This window comes from Lithobates pipiens, unplaced genomic scaffold (genome assembly GCF_037356315.1).
Source record: "Lithobates pipiens isolate NorthernLeopardFrog02 unplaced genomic scaffold, aLitPip1_a1.2 Scaffold_35, whole genome shotgun sequence".
Taxonomy (NCBI): Eukaryota; Metazoa; Chordata; class Amphibia; order Anura; family Ranidae; genus Lithobates; species Lithobates pipiens.
The window spans coordinates 22,135,369-22,159,995 of NW_027507811.1; the positions used below are offsets into that span (position 1 = coordinate 22,135,369).

General features: G+C 45.6%; 1 protein-coding gene across 20 annotated transcripts in view; it reads left to right on the top strand.

Annotated features, from left to right (window-relative positions):
- Window positions 1-24,627, top strand: part of LOC143956163 (uncharacterized) — a 309,704-nt gene that overhangs the window by 207,542 nt on the left and 77,535 nt on the right. The window contains exons 1-5 of one of the 20 annotated variants that reach the window (XM_077466285.1): window positions 19,891-19,971; window positions 22,282-22,402; window positions 22,529-22,663; window positions 22,750-22,873; window positions 23,397-23,468. The exons of 18 other annotated variants lie outside the window; for them this stretch is intronic. In XM_077466285.1, coding sequence (XP_077322411.1) covers window positions 22,325-22,402; window positions 22,529-22,663; window positions 22,750-22,873; window positions 23,397-23,468 — 409 coding nt within the window. In that variant the 5' untranslated portion in view covers window positions 19,891-19,971; window positions 22,282-22,324. Of the gene's footprint in view, window positions 1-19,890; window positions 19,972-22,281; window positions 22,403-22,528; window positions 22,664-22,749; window positions 22,874-23,396; window positions 23,469-23,613; window positions 23,756-24,627 lie in introns of those variants that run through there. One more of the 20 variants, XM_077466292.1, reaches the window with a different exon arrangement.

Sequence of the window (24,627 nt, forward strand, 5' to 3'; positions counted from 1 at the left end):
GTTCAGGAAATATGACGGTTTCAAGTTGAGCTCCAATTGAACCAACTTTTGAACTTTGAACTCCCATTACAGGGAAACCTTCTATACTGGTGTACCATCGAGTTGCGGGTGGACCCCCCACCTCGGCACCCCCCCCCCTGGGGGGTCATGCCAGACAGATCTCTGGCCAGCTAGAAGCAAAATGTGATCAAAGTGACTGACATTGAGCTCCTCTTTCTGGGGAACCACATGGTGAAAACCAGCCAAAACTTTGCACAGTTGCAGGGGAGACTCTTTAGCACCTATGGTGCAAATTTGGAGCCCCAATAACCTAAGGCCGACCTGTACTGACTTCCCAAAAACGGTACCCCAGGACATCAAATTTTAGCATGCATGCATATGTGTCGAAACGCGTCGGGCTAGCTGTTGGCACCCTACATTGCTTTTATTTTTACTTTTACTCCATTGCTTTGTGATCACTAAGTCATTAGTTATTTTTTTGACTTTTAAATAAATTACCTTTTTTACCGTCTGACCCGCACCATGTGGAGCTTTTTCTTTTTTTCTTGTTTGGTTTAAAACCCCCAAATTCTCTTCCCCTCCATCTTGGGGTATTTGGAGTATCGGTGTGTGGTGGCCGTATCCGAGCTGGATTGCCAAACTGTCCTGAAGTCCTACCGGTGAGATTCATCATTGGCATACAGTCTTTTGGAGTTTCCTCACAAGTTTGACGGACCTTCCTCGATCCACCCCTCGGTCCCAGATTGTGACCCCAAGCTTTACTGACTCAACTGTCATACGACTGTGTGAGTCCAACAGAGTTGGTAAGAAGTATCTATCTACTTTCCCTAATGTTTCCAGACAAGCTGATGTACATGGACATATCCGTTTAGTAGGATTTCCCTCTTACTTTGATATGGTTCGACCATCTTCGTGCCAGCTTTATTACGGAAGCCTATACCCATTTTCTGGACTTTTATTTTGCCCATTTACACTATTTATATGATCTTTGTTATATGATCATTTTCTTAACACATGTTGATGACACTTATCACTTAAGAAGCGCTACACTATTTTTTACCTTTTTACCCCTCCATGGAAAAGAAGGCTGAAATACAAAAGGTGATACATGTATTATTAATATCACAAATAAAATGATCATAGATTGTGGGCACGGCACAATAGATTTAGACAGAAAGGACACAAGCATAGACAACAATGTTGTGTGACTAGCTAAACCAATATATCAAATATGGGAAGAGACCCAAATCTGAACCTCAATGTAGACAAACAGTCCTCACAGTCTGGTTTTCTGATGTGCTGCCAAGACGTAAAAACATTAAGACACAAGCAAACACTAAATGCTGCGTATTTCTTTAGTGCAGCTAGCTAGGTCATAACTGATATATAAATACAGAAAGGACAGGAACCCCCTTTACTGTTGTTTTACCTATGTACAGCAAAACAAGGCTATAAATATAAAGACAGAAAGATCCAAACTTCTATGTTGTGCATTTCTGACAAACCACCAAATACAGTTATAAGATTAATATGAACACCAACTCCCGTGTTGTGCATTTCTGCTATGCCACAGGGAAAAATATGGAACACAAGACAATCCTTTCTGTCATGCACTTCTTCTGTAGTGTAGTTCAGATAGAACCAACACTGAGAAAGGACACAAGCAACCTGCAGCATTGTGTTTTTCTGAAACAGAAAGAACCAACAAGCTTCAATCTTGAGTATTTCTGCTGTGCAACAACATAAAAGCAGACACTGAGGAAAAAGACAGACAGCCTTTACAGCTCTTTCTGATCTGCTGCAAAATAAAACAATAACGCCATGATGAGTATTCCTGCTGTGTAGAAAAACCTCAATCAGAAAGGACAGATAAGTTTAGGGTTCCCACACCCGTGCGACCCAACCTGCGACTTGGGACTGCAAGACGCATGAGAAGTCATATACTATGGCTTCCAATGGGTACCATTTGAGTTATTATTCCTGATAATATAGACATAAAAGGTTCTCTGGACGAGATCTAAATGGGCCTAGCAGAGTGTGGGGCATGCTTGTGAATTTGATTTGCGAAGCACCATACTCTTCTGGGCTACTCCGTAATGTGCAGCCTATCATTATATTGATTAAGTTTAGTTTATATTTGACTTATGGTTTTAAGAAGCTACACTCCCACGTTTTACTGTCGGTAGACCTGGCTAATGTGTAGGTTAGGGGTCATATTCTCCAGATTTTATTTGTTCACTGACCGTACTATTTGTGATATTTTTCTTACTGTCTTACCTTGCATTATAAAAAAAAACATATTGAAAGCAATGGGTACCATTTGTGTCTGTGCGACACCAGCAGTCCCTGATTCCTGGATCCACAGACCTCAAGATTACACAGGTCCCAGGGAAAAAAAATTCAATTTTCAGGTCGAACAAGTAAGGGGTCCCCAATGCTGTGACTCCCTGGAGGATTGCAGCCAACAAACCCCTGCTGTGTATCCCTAAGATGCAGAAAGGTAGATCCATGAGAAACACTGCTCACTGCTGTACCTGATATACAAACGATAAGGCAATAAATATAGGACATACAGGACACAAATATTCACTCTTTGTGTATGTCTGATGTGTAGCAATATACCAATACTGAGCAGAGATGCCACCATCCTCAATGTGTCTCTCAGCTGAGCAGCAAAAACAAAATCTGAAAAAGACAAGCAACCTTCACTGCTGTGTCCTTTCTGATATGCAGCCAATAAGGCAGTATATGCAAGACATAAAGGACAGACAACCTTCAATCTTGTATATGTCTGATGTGCAACAATATAACAATTCTGAATAGAGATAGCACATCCATATTGAAGCGATTTGGCCTTGCGACTCAACATGTCAAATCGCATGGCTAAAATCAGCACAACACCACTTTGTAGTGCTACACGGATTACCAAAGGCAGTATATGTACTACACCTGGCAGGGGTTCAATTTGTATTTCTGCTATGTAGCCCAACAAATTCGAACCATCAATTTTCACTGCTGCCTTTCTGATAAGGCAGTAATACAGGACACAAAACCTCACAGACCTTAATGCTGTATACGTCTGATGGGCAACAATAAAACACTCTGAATAGAGATAGCACATCCATATTGAAATGATTTGTCATGTGACTCAACATGTCAAATCGCATGTTTAACCACTTCAATACAGGACACTTAACCAGTTGCCGACCGCCGCACGCCGATGTACGTCGGTAGAATGGCACGGGCAGGCATAAGGACTTACATGTACGTCCCTTGCCTCCCGCGGGTCGGGGGCCCGATCGGGCCCCGCCCGGTGCCTGCGGCGGTCGGTTTTCGTCCGGGAGCGATCCGGGACGAGGGGGCGGCCATTCATTCATGGCCACCCCCTCGCGATCGCTCCCGACGAATAGAAATCCCCGGTGACATCACTTCCTCTCCTGTAATGTAAACACAGGAGAGGAAGTGATGTATTCTCTCCTCCGTGTCGGTATTTTTCGTTCCGACACGGAGGAGAGCGGATCGGTGAGTTGCACCAACACTCTACACACACAGTAGAACATGCCAGGCACACTCACACCCCCCCTTTACCCCCCGATCACCCCCCCAATTACCCCTGCCCCCCAGTCACAGTGACACCAATGTCATTTTTTTTTTTTTTTTGCATTGGTGTCATTTGTGACTGTAATAACTGTTAGGGCAGTTAGAGTTAGCCCCCTTTAGTTCTAATGTACCCCCCTAACCCCCCCAATAAAGGTTTAACCCCGTGATCACCCCCCGTCGCCAGTGTCACTAAGGCTGGGTTCACATTGCAGCGGTTTATGAGAACGAATGTGATTCGCACCGCACTGCAGTGCAAATCACATCCGATCTCTGTGCGATTCGAGTTCAGCCATTCGCCGCACCCGCCGCAAATTCGCACGGGACCCTTTTTTTGGCCCGCAGCGGAATCGGATCGCATGGGTGTTCACACCATGCGATCCGAGTTTGCAGATCGCACTGCGATATGCGAACTGATCTGGGGGTGTCAGTAACATTTCACTGACACTCCCAGCAGTTCGCATAGGGCAGTGTGAACTGCCGCCGGGAGGCATGCGATGCGGGAACCCGCCGCGGATTCGCGGCGTTTCCGCATCGCTCCAGTGTGAACCCAGCCTAATAAGCGATCATTTTTCTGATCGCCGTATTAGTGTCACAGGTGACGCTAGTTAGGCAGGTAGGTATTTAGGTTCGCCGCAGCTTTTTATAGCGCCAGGGACCCCCATATACTACCGCATAAAGCCCCCTGATTGCCCCCTAGTTAACCCTTTCACCAGTGATCACCATATAACTGTTACAGGTGACGCTGGTTGGTTAGTTATTTTTTTATAGTTTCAGGGCACCCGCCATTTATTACCTAATAAAGGTTTAACCCCCTGATCACCCGGCGGGTGTCATTTGTGACTAATAACTGTTAGGGCAGTTAGGGTTAGCCCCCTTTAGTTCTAAGGTACCCCCCTAACCCCCCCAATAAAGGTTTAACCCCGTGATCACCCCCCGTCGCCAGTGTCACTAAGGCTGGGTTCACATTGCAGCGGTTTATGAGAACGGATGTGATTCGCACCGCACTGCAGTGCAAATCACATCCGATCTCTGTGCGATTCGAGTTCAGCCATTCGCCGCACCCGCCGCAAATTCGCACGGGACCCTTTTTTTGGCCCGCAGCAGATATGGATCGCATGGGTGTTCACACCATGCGATCCGAGTTTGCAGATCGCACTGCGATATGCGAACTGATCTGGGGGTGTCATTAACATTTCACTGACACTCCCAGCAGTTCGCATAGGGCAGTGTGAACTGCCGCCGGGAGGCATGCGATGCGGGAACCCGCCGCGCATTCGTGGCGTTCCCGCATCGCTCCAGTGTGAACCCAGCCTAATAAGCGATCGTTTTTCTGATCGCTGTATTAGTGTCACAGGTGACGCTAGTTAGGCAGGTAGGTATTTAGGTTTGCTGCAGCTTTTTATAGCGCCAGGGACCCCCATATACTACCGCATAAAGCCCCCTAATTGCCCCCTAGTTAACCCTTTCACCAGTGATCACCATATAACTGTTACAGGTGACGCTGGTTGGTTAGTTATTTTTTTATAGTTTCAGGGCACCCGCCATTTATTACCTAGTCTCACTAGTGTACCCCTAAATTTAGGGGTGTCTACTTTCCAAAATGGGGTCATTTGGGGGGGGTTTGTGCCATCTTGGCATTTTATGGCCTTCAAAACTGTAACGCCCTTAGAAAGCCTGAAGGCGGTGCTTGGTTTTCGGGGCCCCGTACGCGGCTAGGCTCCCAAAAAGTCCCACATATGTGGTATCCCCATACTCAGGAGAAGCAGCAGAATTTATTTTGGGGTGTCATTTCACATATGCCCATGGCATGCGTGAGCAATATATCATTTAGTGACAACTTTGTGAAAAAAAAAAAAAAGTTTGTAATTTTCCCGCAACTTGTGGCAAAATATAAAATATTCCATGGACTCAACATGCCTCTCAGCAAATAGCTTGGGGTGTCTACTTTCTAAAATGGGGTCATTTGTGGGGGTTTTGTGCCATCTTGGCATTTTATGGCCTTCAAAACTGTAATAGGTAGTGAGAAGTGAACTCAAAAATTTACGCCCTTAGAAAGCCTGAAGGCGGTGCTTGGTTTTCGGGGCCCCGTACGCGGCTAGGCTCCCAAAAAGTCCCACATATGTGGTATCCCCGTACTCAGGAGAAGCAGCAGAATTTATTTTGGGGTGTCATTTCACATATGCCCATGGCATGCATGAGCAATATATCATTTAGTGACAACTTTGTTAAAAAAAAAAAAAAAAAGTTTGTAATTTTCCCGCAACTTGTGGCAAAATATAAAATATTCCATGAACTCAACATGCCTCTCAGCAAATAGCTTGGGGTGTCTACTTTCTAAAATGGGGTCATTTGTGGGGGTTTTGTGCCATCTTGGCATTTTATGGCCTTCAAAACTGTAATAGGTAGTGAGAAGTGAACTCAAAAATTTACGCCCTTAGAAAGCCTGAAGGCGGTGCTTGGTTTTCGGGGCCCCGTACGCGGCTAGGCTCCCAAAAAGTCCCACATATGTGGTATCCCCGTACTCAGGAGAAGCAGCAGAATTTATTTTGGGGTGTCATTTCACATACGCCCATAGCATGTGTGAGCAATATATCATTTAGTGACAACTTTGTGTAAAAAAAAAAATATATTTTTTTTTTGTCATTATTCAATCGCTTGAGGCAAAAAAAAAAAATATTCAATGGGCTCAACATGCCTCTTATCAATTTCCTTAGGGGGTCTACTTTCCAAAATGGGGTCATTTGGGGAGGTTTTGTACTGCCCTGCCATTTTAGCACCTCAAGAAATGAGATAGGCAGTCGTAAACTAAAAGCTGCGTAAATTCCAGAAAACGTACCTTAGTTTGTAGATGTGACAACTTTTGCGCAAACCAATAAATATACAATTATTGACTTTTTTTTTACCAAAGACATGTGGCTGAATACATTTTGGCCTAAATGTATGACTAAAATTGAGTTTATTGGATTTTTCTAATAACAAAAAGTAGAAAATATCATTTTTTTTCAAAATTTGCGGTCTTTTTACGTTTATATCGCAAAAAATAAAAATCGCAGAGGCAATCAAATACCATCAAAAGAAAGCTCTATTTGTGGGAAGAAAAGGACGCAAATTTTGTTTGGGTACAACATTGCATGACCGCGCAATTACCAGTTAAAGCAGCACAGTGCCAAAGTGTAAAAAGACCTCTGGTCATTTACCAGCAAAATGGTCCGGTCTGAAAGTGGTTAAACACCTTCCTGCCCAGACCAATTTTGAGCTTTCAGCGCTGTCGCACTTTGAATGACAATTGCGCGGTCATGCTACACTGTACCCAAATTAAATTTTTATCATTTTTTTCCCACAAATAGAGCTTTCTTTTGGTGGTATTTGATCACCTCTGTGGTTTTTATTTTTTGCTAAACAAATAAAAAAATACCGAACATTTTGAAAAAAAAAATGTTTTTTTTGTTTCAGTTTCAAAACTTTGTAAATAAGTACGTTTTCTCCTTCACTGATGGGCACTAATGGGGCTACACTGATGGGCACTGATAAGGCGGCACTGATGGGCACCAATGATGTGGCACCAATGAAGTGGCACTGATGAGGTGGCATTGATGGACACTGATATGTGGCACTGATAGGCAGCACTGATGGGCGACACGGATGGACACTGATAGGTGGCACAAATTGGCACTGATAGCTGGCACGGATTGGCATGGATGGGCGGCACAGATGGGCATGGATAGGCGGCACAGATGGGCATGGATAGGCGGCACAGATGGGCATGGGTGGGCACTGATAGGCGGCACAGGTGGGCACTGATAGGTGGCACAGGTGGGCACTCATAGGCGGCATTGGTGTTATACTGTACTAATGGATGCCAATCAGTGCCAAACAATAATGCATGCCAATCAGTGATGCCCATTGTGGGCACTGATTGGCATCCATTATGGGCACTGATTGGCATCCATTGTGCTGACTGGCATCCCTGGTGGTCTAGGGAGGATTACCTTTTCCCTGGTGGTCTGGTGGCGTCCCAGGTGGTCCAGTGTGGCTATCCTCGGGGGGCTGTGCTGATAATCGATCAGCACAGACCCCCCCTGTCTACTCGCGTCTGACAGACGCGAGTGAGGAAAAGCCGATCACCAGCTCTTCCCATTTACACTGTGATCAGCCGTGATTGGACACGGCTGATCACGTGGTAAAGAGTCTCCATCGGAGACTCTTTACCGAGATCGTAGTTGCCGGGTGTCAGACTGACACCCCGCAACAACGATCGCCGCGATGCGCGCCCCCGGGGGCGCGCAGCGGCTCATAATCCTGATCACGTCATATGACGTCCGATTAGGATTATGCAACCACTTTGCCACCGTCAATTCCCTATAGGGCGGGCGGCAAGTGGTTAAACTCGGCAGCCATTGCCGTTAATAGCACTGTCTGAATCAGCACAACACCACACAAATCAGGACCATCAGACTTCACTGCTGCCTTTCTGATAAGTAACCAACAAGGCAGTAATACAGGACACAAAGCCCCACAGACAGACCTCAATCTTGTGTATGTCTGATGTGCAGCAATATAACCATTATGAGCAGAGATGTCACCAGACTCAATGATGTGCATTTCTGCTGTGCAGCACAAAACCAGAAAGTACAGACCACCTTCACTGTTGTATTTTTCTGATCTGTAGCCAAACAAAGCAGTACCTTTAGGATATAAAGGACAGCAAACAAGCTTCAGTGCAGTACATTTCTAATGTACAGCAATATAGCCCTTATGAGCAGAGATGTCACAAATCTCAATGTGTATTTTTGCTGTGCCACAAAAACATCCCAGCAAGCACAAACCTTCACTACTGAGGTCTACTGGTGTGCAGCCAATGAGGAGTCATGGTCTATCCCTTTATGAAATAACCAACAGGCAATTTATTTCATAGGCATAGCCTGGGCTGTAGATACTAAACCTCACCACCAGTGAAGGAACAAATCCTAAAATGATTGGACACCCTACTATTAGTAGTTGTTGTCCTACCTTACCTCCATAGACTGAGCAAACGCTAGCCAGCCCATACCCAGGTGGTGCTGATTAGCAACTAAAGTCTCAATGAGCCCCGCCCTAGAGACCAATTTAAGACAGCCTCTAGAAGAGGTGGTTACCAATTTAGCCTGGGGGTAAATAGCTACTTGCAGGCTTCAAACAAGCAATTATGTAGCTCTTGCGTGTAGGAAGCGATCTATGGTGAATTGCTCTTAGATCTGCCACTGAGTGGATTGTAGCCCAAAACAAAAAAAGTTTCTTCTTACGTCCTACACTATAATATAACCACAGTGTAAAGGTGGAGTGGGAGGTTGGAGCTTATGAAAGTTACCTATAGCAAGCAACCCCCAAAAGGAGGATCTGTCACAAGGGAACCCCTACTGTGCCACACCGTAGCTTGGTCCCTGCCCATCCTTGAATGTTAGGTCAGCTTTTAAGCATCATGAAGCAACTTCAGATTCCTAGCAGCTGGGCTAATAGGGCCGGTAACCTAGTGCACCTGCTGACCAGGGGAGCTTCTGAATCCACCAACCACTGCCCAATTAATAACTTGTTCAGTGGTATACCTGGCCTGTAAGTAACTTTGTATCTACCAGGTCCCCTCTGTATGCTATATTCATCCCTACTAATGTACCACAACTGGGCATGTAGGGAGAGGCTGGCAACCTACTGCTGTGATAACCACAGTGTCTCTGCTGTAAGAGGGAGCTGTGGCTGGTGGTTTTAGCAGTGGCGTCTTTGCTATTTGTATCCTGACCCCAGGTTCTGCACTGCACCAGTCAGTATATACACAGGGAAGGGGGAGCAATGACCTACCTACCTCTTTCCCATCTGAGGTGGTTTAGGCACACTCGTTCCTCTGCACCACCTGTCCACCATACAGCTTCTCTGATGTAAGAGGGAGCTGCAGCAGGTGTTTTTAGCAGAAGCTTAAGGGCTATTTGAATCCAGACCCCAGGGGAGATCTCAAATGCCCAGAAACCCTCTGGCTGGAATTGGGGATTTTGCAGCTAAATTCCCACGGCAAAAGGAAAGTACTCACCGTTGTCGTCTTCCTCTTTTTGCCACAGCCAGCGGGCTTGCTTTTCCATCCTTATGGTCCACACGCAAGGAGGATAGCCGCCAAAGTGCTCCCCCCCAACTGCTGTCCCCATAGGGAGGTGCCAGGTTAGGCTGTGTCCTGCACTGTACCAGTCAGTCTATATACATGGGGGGGGCAATGCCTTCCGTTGCTCATTCCCATCTGAGGTGGTTAAGGCAGACATCCACCGTAGTAAACTGGTGCCTCCTCGCTCTAGAGAAAGGAGGATGTGGGCGCCTGCTCCTACTGACTCTCAGCCTTCCCTCTTGGGTAAGAACGCCGCCGCCATTTTCCCGAAGTTTGAAAATGACGCGGGTGCCTGTTGCCACGCCCTCTCGGTGAGCTACCGGGGACCCAGGAGTCGGGGACATGATCCCCCTGGAAAGAACCGATGGCCAGCACCCCCGTCTGGACAGCCACCTGTACAGGTAAGGAGGGGAGACAGGATAATGGCCCCTGAAGTTCTGGGTACACCACTGTACCCAGGGTCCTTCAGCTCTCAGGGGGGCTCTTCCAATTTCTGCTGCCCCCCCTGAGGAAAAGATAGGGGAACCCCCCAGGAAGGACAAGAATATCCTACCAGACCCAGAGGCTTCCCAAGCTTGTGGTCTGGTTCCCAGGGGGAGACCACCAGCCCCAGGCTTCGGGTCATTTGGAAAAAAAACAAACAGTTTCGCTGTGTAGGGAGAAACACAATCAAAAAACTGAGGATCAAGGGGAAGGGTGGGGACTTAAAACAGCTGTCGATTGATTGTGTTTCCTGTAGGGAGGAGCCTCTCATCTCTCAGGTGTGCCGTCCTGGAAGATGACTTGAGAAAAGTCTCTCTGCAAGTTAACAGCATACATCGCATACTAGCACATTATGAAAGACTTATCTGAAAATGAAGCCCTCCAGTGGCACACTATCACAGCTGACAGGGCTTCCATCTTCACCCAGTCTTCATTCCAGGTTCTTGGGCTCCAACCATTTAAATGGTCAAGCAGCAATGATGTCACATGTGCATGGGGAGTCACGGTTACAGCACAGAGCTCGGAAGAGGTGGCATGGGTTTGCCGTTCCTTCAGAGCGCATGGGCCGGTGACGTCACTGGCTGGAGAACCACTGAATATCTCCTAAAATGTGCACTTTATGAGATATTACTTATACCTGCAGTTAAGCTTTATTACAAGTTACCTGTACAGCCGTGGCCTAACGTTTTAAGAATGACACAAATATTCATTATCCTAAAGTATGCTGCCTAAGTTTTAATGATGCCGAATTGCATATACTCCAGAATGTTATGAAGAGTGATCAGATATCCCTCTTTGCCATAAACATGAGCCTAATCCCATAAAATAAAAAAAATAAAATAAAAAACATTACCACCGCATTTGTGAAGGCTTCAGGAGGCCCAAGAAAGTCCAGCAAGCTCCAGGACCGTCTCCTGCAGTTGATTCAGCTGCGGCATTGGGGCACCACCAGTGCAGAACTTGCTCAGGAATGGCAGCAGACAGGTGTGAGTACATCTGCATGCACAGTGAGAAGCCTTTTGGAGGATTGCCTGGTGTCAAGAAGGACAGCATAGAAGCCACTTCTCTCCAGAAAAAAACATTAGGGACAGATTGATATTTTGCCGAGGACTGGGGTAAAGTCATGTCTCTGACGAATCCTCATTCCGATTGTTTGGAGCATCCAGAAAAAAAAACCTTTTCCGGAGAAGAAAAGGCGAGTGCTACCATCAGTCCTGTGTCATGCCAACAGTAAAGCATCCTGAGACCATTCATGTGTGAGGTTGCTTGTCAGCCAAGAAAGTGGGCTCACTCACAAGTTTGTGTACGCAGCCATGAATAAAGAAATGGTACAAAAACATCCTCCAAGTGCAACTTCTCCCAACCATTCAAGAACAGTTTGGTGAGGAACAATGCCATTTCCAGCATGATGGAGCACCTTGTCATAAGACGAAAGTAACTAAGTGGCTTGGAGAACATAACATCAAAGTTTTGGGTCCCTGGCCAGGAAACTCCCCAGACCTTCATTCTATTGAGATCTTGTCAATGAGGAGGGTGAGCAAAATAAATAAATAAATAAATAAACACAAATTCTGACAAACTCCAAGCATTGATTATGCAAGAATGGGCTGCCATCACTCAGGATGCGGCCCAGAAGCTGATTGACAGCATGCTGGGCAAATTGCAGAAGTCTTGAAAAAGAAGGGTCAACACTGCAAATATTGACTCTTTGCATAAACTTATTGTCATTGTCAATAAAAGCCTTTGACACTTATGAAATGTTTGTAATTATACTTCAGTATACTATAGTAACATCTGATGAAAAACTTTTGGCCATGGCTGTAGGTACAAGTGTTTAAGCGGTGTTTACTACCACTTTAAAAGGAGTAGGGATTATCTGTGACTTCATTGCTTCCCGAGGAATATGGTATTCTGAAGAAAAATAAATCCTGTTTATTATGTTACTGTCAAGAGTCAGAAATATTTCTCGGACACGCTGCACACCATGTATGTATTGTTACTAGGTATCAATGGAAGACAGAGAAACTTGACCAGTGTTGTAGTTAACTAAATAAAGTGGCATTTTCCAGAGCAACAAGCAAGAAAAACCGAAATGGTTTCTGGGGCAGTGTGCAGCTTTTTTAGCTAAGATGTGATGTCACAGGCGGATTCTTTTTTTTTTTTTTTTTTTATGTCTATTATGGAGAACTGTTTTCACAAAAGACCTGGTTCTAGTAGACCCAATGTAAATTCTCAGATAAATATAAAGATCTGCTTGAAGCCAGCACTCCTTAGGTGGTTGAATCGGGGATCTTTTACTCCCCCCCCCTCCACCCCATCTCTACGTTCCTCTCATCCTTTTTTTTGCCCCCCCCCCCCATTTATGTGCCTTTCCTCTCGAGTTTTCAACCTGTTTTAATTCCCCATTTCAATGGAAAATTAGAAGACTTATTCTATCTCCCCACTGATAATGCAACTCTTACCTTCATCCTGGCTGGCTACAACACTTAAACAAGGCGCCAGAACTTCCCGAGACAAATAGACATCTGCAAAAGCATTGCTATTTGTATGGTGGTACAACTACTGTAGTGGCAGACTTTTAATATTAGGGCACTTATACATCCAGGAATCCAGCGGTGTCCTCACCGGAGCCGATTTTTCAGTTGGCTATCAGGTGCTGCCACCGCCATCTCCACTAAGAGAAACTGGTACAGAAGCCTTGTGGCTTCACAGCCAGTTCCCTACCGCAAATGCGCAAAGCGCGCTGTGCTCCGAGAATGGGCCGGCTGCGGGGAATGAGGAAGGGGGCCGAACTTCTGGCTAAATTCACAGCCAGTTCCCTACTGCACATGGGTGAAGTGCGCTGTGCTCCGAGAATGGGCCGGCTGCGGGGAATGAGGAAGGGGGCCGAGCTTCTGGCTAAGTTCACAGCCAGTTCCCTATTGCACATGCGTGAAGCGCGCTGTGCTCTGAGAATGAGCCAGCTGCGGGGAATATGGAGGGGGCCGAACTTCTAGCTAAGTTCATAGCCGGTTCCCTACTGCACATGCACAAAGTGCTCTGAGAACGGGCAGATTGTGGGTAATTGAGCTGAAAGTGGGAGCAGGTACCTGTCAAAACCAGACACCCGCCCCCCACAAAAGTGGCCAAATGAGGGGAGGAGGAGGTAGACAAGCTGAGCTTCCCCTTTTGGGTGGAGTTCCACTTTAAAGTGGTTCTAAAGGCTGAAAGTTTTTTCACTTTTGTCCCTTCTTTGCATGAAAACCCTTCTGTGTACACGAGCCTCCCCCAGCTCCCTCCAATCCTTACCTGAGCCCCCTCTGATCCAGATAGCCTCTGCTGTATGGGGAATCTCCCTCATTGGCTGAGACAGCAATGGGAGCCCATTGGCTCGCGAGTCAATGAAGAGAAAACTAGGGGGGATGGGGGCCAGCTGTATGGGGACTCTCCCTCATTGGCTGAGACAGCAGCGGGAGCCCATTGGCTCGTGAGTCAATGAAGAGAGACTGGGGGTGTGGGGGCCGAGCCACGGCTCTATGTGTCTCATGGACGCAGCGGCTCAGGAGCGCATATACAGTGGTGCCCCCAGGGCAAGCGGCTTTCTCTGGGCGCACTGCTCAAAGAGGAGAAGCCAGGAGTGCTAGCAGGGGACCCAAAAATAGGAGGATTGGCACTGCTCTGTGCAAAACCATGAGTATGATATGTTATGTTATGATATGAGTGTAATGTATTCTATTTGATTCTTTGTTGTTGTCATTATTAAATAAAGAATAAAAAAAAGTCTATTACTTTGGATTGAAGGGTTACAGCACATAGTTTGTCTTTCTTGAATAGGCTGCAATTTCTCAAGAAGACACCAAGCTCACATTGCACCTGCTAAGAAGAAGCTAATATAGATTTTTTAGAGCACTGAAGATGGAAACATTTTAAAGATTCTCACCACAGATAATAACCGCTTGACCTCCGGAATATTTAGCCCCCCTCCCCCCCTCTTTGTGACAGGCCATTTTCTGCGTTTTTAACTGACAATTGTGCGGTCAATGCTGTACATAAATGAAATATTTTATATTTTTTCCCCAAAATAGAGCTTTATTTTTGTGGCATTTGATCACCTCTGCGTTTTTTTTTTTTGTTTTTATGTGCTATAAACAAAGACTGTCAATTTTGAAAAACTTTTTTTTACTTTTTGCTATAAAACATCCAATATTTAAAAAAAAAAAATCAAATTTCTTTATAAATTTAGGCCAATATGCATTCTGCTACATATTTTTGGTAAAAAAAAAAAATCCCAATAAGTGTATATTGATTGGTTTGCGCAAAAGTTATATAGTCTACTAGGGTTGCACCGATACTAGTATCGGTATCTTTGCTGTTACCGAGTATTTGCACTGATACCTGAAATCGATACTTTCAGGCTCGGTTCTTTGAGCTGTTAGCGGGTCACCCCTGTTGACAGCTGAAGCGTTGAAGAAGTGCTGTAAAAAAAAAGCAACCGGCAATGTTTATTAACAACATTGCTCAGCGCAGAAACACTAAAATAAAAAGAAACTTTGTTTCTTTTTGTTTCTTTCTGTTTCTAAATCAGATCAAAGGGATGAACGAATGTTCCTCTGTTTAACCCCTTAATAACCCTTAATTTACTCTAATCCGCCTTAATTAACTCCCTATTCTCCTCTATTTAATTATTATTTTCCTGCTTTTTTTTTTTTTTCACGTCTATTTTATAAAGATAAACAATTAAAACCTTTTTTTTTTGTTTGCTTTGTTAGTGAATATTTTTACACATATGTACCGTAAAAATACCATTAAAAACTAATTTTAGGCCTGAAGATTAGATAAAACCCCCAAACATGATATATTATCTGAAAGCCCTAGAGAATAAAATAGCGGTAGTTCAAATTTCTTATGTCACACAATATTACCGCAAAGGTTTACCAAAATTTTAGTAGGGGGGAGGGGGTGGAATTTTGTGGGGTAGGGGTCTGTCAGTCGGTGTGGGGTGGTATTTGAGGGGGTTGGGGGTCTGTCAGTGGAGAAGAGGAAGGGAGTGTTATTTGGGGGGTTTGGAGTCTGTGAAGTGGGGAGGGGGAAGGGTCTGTCAGGGAAGGGAGGGGGTGGTGTTGGGGGGTCTGTCAGTGGGGGGAGGAAGTGGTATACAGGGGGGTTGGAATGGTCTGTCCATGGGGTGGGGATCGGTTTGGGGGTGGTAGTTGGTGGGTTGTGGGTCAGCAGTTGGTTGGGTGGGGGTGTATCAGTGGGGGCAGGAGGGTGGTTGGGAGTATGTCAATGGGGAGCTGTGGGAAGAGTAGTGGAGGTTGTGGGGGTCTGTCAGTGGCACCCCTGACAGACCACCAACCCCCTCAAATACCAACCCTCCCCCTACTGACAGACCCCAACCCTCCAAAATACCACCCTCTCCCTACACAGACAGACCCCCAATCCACCCAAATACCACCCCTTCCTCCACTGAAAGACCCCCAAATACTACCCCCTCCCTCCACTGACAGACCTCCAACCACCCCAAATACCACCCCCTCCCTTGACTGACAGAACCCCAACCCTCTTAAATACCACCCCCTTCCTCCACTGACAGACCCCAAAATACCACCCTCCCTCCACTGACTGACCCCCAACTGCCCCAAATACCACCCCCTCCCTCCACTGACAGACCCACAAATACCACCCTCTCCCTAAACCGACAGACCCACAACCCTCCCATATATCACCCCAAGCCCCCTCAAATACCACCCCCTCCCTCCAGTGACAGTCCCCAAAATACCACCCCTTACCCTCCACTGACAGTCCCCAAAATACCACCCCCTCCCTCCACTGACAGACCCCAAACCCCCTCAAATACCACCCCTCTCTTCACTGACAGACCCCCAAATGCCACCCCCTCCCTCCAATGAGAAACCCCAAACCCCCTGAAATACCACCCTCTTCCTCCACTGACAGACCACAAATACACCCCACGCCTCCACTGAAAGACCCCCAAATACCACCCCTTCCCTCCACTAACAGAGCCCCAAATACAACCCCTCTCCCGACTGACAGACCCCCACAGGGGATGCCTGGCTTAAGGGGAGCCCAGAGGAGACATTGGGGGTCTTTTGAACTCTGTATGTCTCATTAAAGAGAACAACAAAAAAAAACATCATTGTCTCCTAGGGAAAAAAGTTAACCTCTTGCAGACCGCCCTGCCACAGATATACTGTGGCAGGGCGGTCGATTGGCGCTGGCTCACTACCTAGTACCTGGGGTAGGGAGCGGCCCTGCCGCCCCCGGCTGTACTGCGATTGGCTGTAATATATATAAGCGACTATAAGTCACTGAACGCCGACATTACTAGAAAAAAAAATAGTTTGTAGACGCGATAACTGCGCAAACCAATCAATATACGCTTATTGTGATTTTTTCTACCAAAAACATGAATTGGAATACATACTGAGCTAAATTAAAGAAGAAATTAATTTTCTAATTTTAATTTTTTATTGGATAAGTTTTATATCAGAAAGTAAAAAAAAGTAGTTTTGTTTTTTTAAAGCGTCGATATATTTTTGTTTAGAGCGCAAAAAAAAGCAGAGGTTATCAAATACCACCAAAAGAAAACTATTTGTGGGAAAAAAAATACATAATTTTCATTTGGGTACAGCGCCGCCCGACCATATCACAAAAAATGGCCTGGTCGTGAAGGGGGGAAATTTTCTGGAGGACAAGTGGTTAAGCAAAAAAAAATTAAGTTACACCCAAGCACATAAACCCCCCTGAAAAATTTTATGGGGGAGGCCCCACCCCCCACATATACGTACATGTGAACGTAGACACAAGCATCACAGGCAGCTATGCCTGAAAACGTTGACTGCGATACACATGTTACATATCGCCGCGCACCGAGTGAGAGCAATAATTCTAGCAGCAGACCTCCTTCATAGTACTAAACTGGTGACCTATGGGGGGCATTTGAAGCGTCACCTATAGAAAATATAAGGTATTGAAGTTTGTCGCCATTTCACGGGCGAACGCAAATTTAAGTTGATATGTTGGGTATCTATTTACTCGGTGCAACCTCGTCTTTTATATTTTTTACAAAAAATTGGGTAGTTTTATTGTGTTTGTTTGCCCTAAAATTCACTTTAGCGGTCCCTTTAATGGCTACAGCAGGCATGGGCCCCCAGCGCATCACCCGCAATGTCCACCGGCTATCTGCGATCGCTTCACAGAGAGCCGGAATCGGTATCTGTCAATGTAAACAAACATATCCCTGTTCTGTCAGGGGACTAGAGAGAGATCGTCTGTTCCTAGTGATCAGGAACAGCGATCTGTCTCCTCCTCCAGTCAGTGCACTCCTCCTATAGTTAGAAACACCTCCCTAGGGAACTCATAACTCCCTGATCACCCCCTTATGCCACGTAAACACGATCAGAATTTTGGTTGGAAAAAGCTCTGATGGTTTTCCCGACGGAATTCCGATGGGATTTCGTTCAAGCTGTCTTGCATACACACGGTCACACCAAATTCCGACCGCCAAGAACGTGGTGACGTACAACACATACGACGGGACTAGAAAAAGGAAGTTCAATACCCAGTAGCCAATAGCATCCATCTCGTAGTTGAATCTGAGCATGCGTGAGTTTTTACACGTCGGAATTGCATACACATGATCAGAATTTCCGATAGAAAGTTTTTCCGTCTGGAAAAATTGAAAACATGCGCTCAAATTTTTGCTGGCGGGAATTCAGCCAGCTAAATTCCAATGGAGCATACACGCGGTCGCATTTTCCTATGAAAAGCTCTCATCGGTCTTTTGCTGGCCGAAATTCCGATCATGTGTACGCGGCATTAGAGTTAACCCCTTCCCTGACAATGTAATTTATACAGCGAGCAAAGGCTATTTTTATAGCACTGATAGCTGTATAAATCTCACTAGTCCCAAAAAAGTGTCTGTCCGCCGCAATGTCACAGTCCCGCTAAAAATCGCTGATCACCATTACTAGTAGAAAAAAAAATAAGAAAAATGCCATCTATCCCCCATTTTGTAGACGCTAAAACTTTTGCGCAAACCAATCAATATACACTTATTGTGATTTTTTCCCCCCCAAAAATATGTAGAAGAATACATGTTGGTCTAAACCAGTGAAGTAATTATTATTATTATTTTTTTTTTTTGGGGGGGGGATATTTATTATAGCAAAAAGTAAAAAATACAGTTTTTAAAAAAAAAAATTGTCGGCCTTTTTTTGTTTATAGCACAGGTGATTAACCACTTAAGCCTCGTACCATTTTGCAGGCCAAAGACCAGAGCACCTTTTGCGATTCTGCACTGCGTCGCTTTAATTGACAATTGCGCGGGCGTGCGACGTGGCTCCCAAACAAAATTGATGTTCTTTTTTTCCCACAAATAGAGCTTTCTTGTGGTGGTATTTGATCACCCCTGCGGTTTTTATTTTTTGCGCTATAAACAAAAAAGGGGCGACACTTTTGAATGCAATATTTTTTACATTTTGCTATAATAAATATCCCCCAAAAATATATTTAAAAAAATGTTTCTCCTTAGTTTAGGCCGATACGTATTCTTCTACATATTTTTGGTAAAAAAAAAACGCAATAAGCGATTATTGATTGGTTTGCGTTTACAAAATAGGGGATCGTTTATAGCATTTTTATTAATAATTTTTTTTTCTACTAGTAATGGCTGCGATCAGCGATTTTTATCGTGACTGTGACATTATGGCGGACACAGCGGACATTTTTTACACATTTTTGGGACCATTGTCATTTATACAGTGATCAGTGCTATGCACTGATTCCTGTGTAAATTACACTGGCAGGGAAGGGGTTAACCACTAGGGAGCAGTGTAGGGGTTAAGTGAGCCCAGGGGAGTGCTTCTAACTATGGGGGGCGTGGCTGTGTGTGACACGTCACTGATCTCTGCTCCGATCACACGGAGCAGAGATCAGTGACACTGTCATTAGGCAGAATGGGGAGATGCTTGTTTACATTAGCATCTCCCCATTCTTCCTCCCCCGCAGGCAATTGCGGGTATCCCCCACGGCGATCAAGTCCGCAGGACTCACGGAGGTTCCGACCGGCGTGCACGTGCACCGCCGGCAACGCACACGCGATGGCACGGCGGCAAATTTAAAGGGACCTACCTGTATGCCCATTTACCTGTCCGTGCCATTCTGCCGACGTACATCGGCGTGCGTCGGTCGGCAAGTGGTTAAATACCACCAAAAGAAAGCTCTATTTGTGGGAAAAAAAAGGATCTCAGTTTTGGTTGGATACAGCATCGCACGACTGCGCAATTGTCAGTTAAAACGACGCAGTACTGTATCGCAAAAAAAATGGCCTGGTCATTAAGGGGGCAAAACCTGAAGTGGTTAAACCAAAGAAAAGGTTGCGTGAAGGTCATATGCTTCCTGTGGACGGTGGAGTGACAGGTACGGCCATTCATTGTTTGTTACAATAAAGTTCAATGAAAAAAAAAAGGGTGGAGTGGATGGCACATGCTTCCTGTCAAATGCGGAGCTCCACTCAGCAGCCAGACATTTCTCATAGGAAGTGATATAGCGACAGGAAGTGATATAGAGACAGGAAGTGATATAGAACAGGAAGTAATATAGAGACAGGAAGTGATATAGCGACAGGAAGTGATATAGGACAGGAAGTGATATAGAAACAGGAAGTGATATAGAGACAGGAAGTGATTTGAAGGTCTAATGAGGAAGTTCTTGCTTAGTTGGTGGAAAGTAGAGAAGAGACGTTAGAGCTGGCAGCAGAGGAGGTAATAAGATATTTTATATTTACACCCAGTAACCCCCCCCCCCCCGTCATGTCTGTCCTCTTCCTTCATATTTCACGGTTACATCTTTTAATCTCCAACAAATGCTCATATACACACACAGGGCAGCCATCAGAAATTTTGGGGCCCCTTACACAGCTTTAGGACTGGGCCCCCCGGACCTGACCACCAACATTCCCCAGGGTCCACCCATTGACCGTCCCACTGAATCGGCTGTGAATGGAGAGGAATAGAATTTTCATCCTACCAATACTTAGATGTGGTGCCTGCATTCGTTTTCTTTTTTTAGGCTTTTTATTTTCTGTTTCCCCTGGTGATCTGGTCAGTAATACACCTCGAGTGCCCCCACTCTAGATGAAGGAGCAACAGGGACACCTTTGGATGGCAGTCTGAGGGGCGGGGAGGTGAGGTGGCGGTGTTAGATGTACTAGCTGTTTTAGGCACACTAAACAAATTTTAGCCATACTCCAGCTTACACATTATAATCAGCATTTTTTGTCAGTCAGCTTGTTTAATCTTCCTGTCCCCACATCCCCTTCACAGATGCAGCTGCACACAGGCAGGGAGAGAGGGCGGAAGAAGGGTTGTGTATGTGAAGCTTGAGCATGCTCTAGGGGATGGAGCAGCGGGGGGGATCCCCTCCTTACAGGACAGCTGCATCTACCGGGCTGCCTGTCACTGCACACTGAGACCAGGGTTGGTCAGGAGGACGGAGCAGCCATCAGAGGAAGGGAGGGAGAAGAGCAAGTGGATGGGGGGGGGGGCTGTTAATAATTTCAGCACCGTTCGAGCACTCTGGCTATCTCTGCACGCTATGCCGCTGGCTGGGAGTCAAGAGCCAGTGCAGCGGGTGGCACCAGTGGGCATCGGGACTAGTATAGGGGGTGGAAAAGAGCAATGGGGGATGTGCCAACTTGGGGCCCATGCATCCTGAGGGACTGGGCCCCTCGGGACACCCTGGCCCCTTACAACTGTATGGGCTGTACCCCCCCCCCCCATGGCGGCCCTGTACACACATGTACACACATGGAGGATGGGGGAAACAGTTCAATCTCTGTATTCACGGACGATGATAAGCAGGGCAATAACTTCTCCGCAGCATGTGGAAACCTTGCAAGAAGATCTGAACAAATGAATGGGGTGGGCAACTACATGGCAAATGAGGTTTAATGTAGAAAAATGTAAAATAATGCATTTGGGCGAATAAAATATGAATGCAATCTACTCATTGAGGGAGAACCTCTGGGGCAAGTTAGGATGGAAAAGGACCTGGGGGTCCTTGTAGATGATAGGCTCAGCAATGGCATGCAATGCCAAACTGCTGCAAACAAAAAAAACTGAATATTGGCTTTAAAAAGGGGATTCATTCCAGAGATAAAACAATAATTCTCCTGCTCTACAAGACTCTGGTCCGGCCGCACCTGGAGTATGCTGTCCAGTTCTGGGCACCAGTCCTCAGGAAGGATGTACTGGAAATGGAGCGACTACAGAGAAGGGCAACAAAGCTAATAAAGGGTCTGGAGGATATTAGTTATGAGGAAAGGTTGCGAGCACTGAACTTATTCTCTCTGGAGAAGAGACACTTGAGAGGGGATATGATTTCAATATACAAATACCATACTGGTGACCCCACAATAGGAAGAAAACTTTTCAGAGTAAGGGAATTGTATAGGACACGTGACCATTCACTAAAATGAGAAGAAAAGAGGTTTAACCTTAAACTGTGTAGAGGGTTCTCTACTGTAAGAGCGACAAGGATGTGGAATTCCCTTCCACAGGTGGTGGTCTCAGGGGGGGGCATCAATAATTAAAAAAAACTATTAGATAAGCACCTGAACGACCGCAACATACAGGGATATACAATGTAATACTGACATATAATCACACACATAGGTTGGACTTGTTGTCTTTTTTTCAACCTCACCTACTATGTAACTATGTTTGGGGAAAACAGTGCATGTGCTGTAGGGTTGTAGGAAACCAAAGTCCTCTGACAAATCCAGAAGAGGGGCAGGGGGGTACCAGACCCCTTTCCCACCTAGACGATAAATGAGGAAGTGATGCTTTGCAGAACCATAAGAAATTAAATATACAAATTAAAGAGAGGAAAGGGAGAGGAGGCAGAGCATGGGGTTTAGGCTGAAGTTCCGCTTTAATAATAATTTTTATAATTATTTTTTTTTAAATGAATAAGAAATGTAAAAAAAAAAAAAAATGTAACGACATGCACATGTAAAGTTTTCTACTTGTCTTTGAGCTATAATGATTAGCCAGTATCTTATCTGTCTACAGGAATCAGAGTCTTGTATGGATCACATGATCTCCTCAATTGAGGATGGAGGAGAACCCGAGTCACATGGCTGAGAGGATATTGAACCTCACCCTGGAGATCATCTACCTACTGACTGGAGAGGTGAGGAGGATTCTGGGAGGTCACATGACATCACTCTTATCTCTATTAATAAAACACAGACCTGACCGGAGAGGTGAGGAGGATTCTGGGAGGTCACATGACATTACTGTTGCTCTTTCATTGCAGAGTTTTCCTCCAGTGAAGTCTGGTGACCATTTAACCATCACAGTACCTCCACCTCACTCCTTGAATCTTAAGAGGAACAATGAGAAGAAGATTCTAGAAGTCACTAAAAAGATAATCTATCTGCTGACAGGAGAGGTGAGCGGTGTCGGGAATTCTGGGACATTATCCAGTAACAGACAAGGGATGTGTCTGGATGGTGACTGTATCATTGTGTGTGTCAGGTTCCTATAAGGTGTCAGGATGTCACTGTCTATTTCTCCATGGAGGAGTGGGAGTATTTAGAAGGACACAAGGATCTCTACAAGGACGTCATGATGGAGAATCAGCCGCCCCTCACATCACCGGGTAAGAGGAGACTTTATTGTAAAGGAGAGAGCAGTACGGAGGGTCCACCTATGAAGGGGTTAAATCTGCTTAGATGTTTGGGCGATCAGTGAAACTTCTCGGTGCCCCCCAGAGACACTCAAATCAACACACACAGTTGGGTTGTTTCAATTAATGCTCAAATGTATTGACAAGTGAACGACAAAGAGTATTGCACAAAAAGATGGAGGGAGGGTGGGCAGAGCTCATCACATGAGGCCTTATTCCTATATAAACAAATGTAGCATCTCAGACATAATTTAAACTATTTGATGCTGACATTTTGACTTTGTCTGAAGACATCATTTCAGAACCAGTTTTACCAGACCTTATCTATACTGTGGTCTTTGTGAAAAACAAGACCCTAAAATAAGATATATTCCTCTGTCAGATATATTAAAGTTTTAGTCATGTTAACTCTTTCTCCTCCTTCACACCTAGATCCCCCATCATCTGATAAACACATAGAAACAATGTATTCAGTCAGTGTGTGTGTTTCCTACAGATGGATCCAGTAATGGGAACCCACCAGAGAGATGTCCCCGTCCTCTGTATTCCCGGGATTCCACACAGGAAGGTCACACCAATCCCCCACCATCATCAGGTAGGTAAACTCGGTGTATAGAACACAGAAGTGATTCTGAACTTTGTGAGATGACTTTTATATGGTGTCTACTTGGAGTTCAACTTTAATAGATGCTTTCTATTATTTTGGGGTTTAGGGTGAAGAACAGATTATTATAAAAGTTGAGGTTAAGGAAGAAGAAGTGGAGATGTATGTGGGGGTTGATCAGCCGTCCACGGAGGAGGTTTTGATGAATATGAAGAGTGAAGAGGATGACATTTCTCCACCTATCAACACAAGTAAGTATGGGCACTGTGGAGGAAACCGGTCACAGTCTCAATTTACTTCTGAGTATAAGGAAAAATAATTATCAGATCTTCCACATACACACGGTAGGGGACATTTACTAAAATTGGTGCAGCTCTATATGCATAGTAATCAATCAGCTTCTGGGTTTTATTGCCAAAGCTTAAGAGCCGGTTCACACAGGGGCAACACGACTTCCAACGCGACTTTTGGAGGCAACTTGGACACGACTTGTCAACACGACTTGGGGCGACTTACAACACGACTTATAAGTCCCCCCAGGCCAGGCGACTTTGGCCGTGGCCAATCAGAGAATGAGCTCTCAAGGGGGAACTCCACGCCAATTTTTTTTTTTAAATGGCGTGGTTTCCCCCTCCGGGAGCATACCAGGCCCTTAGGTCTGGTATGGATTTTAAAGGAAACCCCCCTACGCCGTACCCCTACCCATTCACCTGGGGAAAAAGTGTAAAAAAAAAAAACACTACATAGGTTTTAAAATTAATTTATTAATTCGTCGGGGGTCTTCTTCCGACTTCTCCCGGTGTCCGGCCTCTTCTCCCGGGCTCCTCCGCTGTCTTCTTGGAGCTCTTTACTAGCGGAGGAGCCCGGTCTCCTCCGTCCTTCTTCCCTCTTCTTTCGCAGGGGCGCCCCTCTTCCCCAAAGCACCAACCCCTCCATGTGGAGGGCACGCGGGCCTGGTACGGTCCAGCGGGGGGGGGGGGGGGCGCTCGTCCCCACCCCCTTCCCTGACCGGCCAGGCTTCGTGTTCGGATAAGGGTCTGGTATAGGGGGTTCCCCTTAAAATCCATACCAGACCCAAGGGCCTAGTATGCTCCCGGAGGGGGAACCCATGCCGGATTTTTTA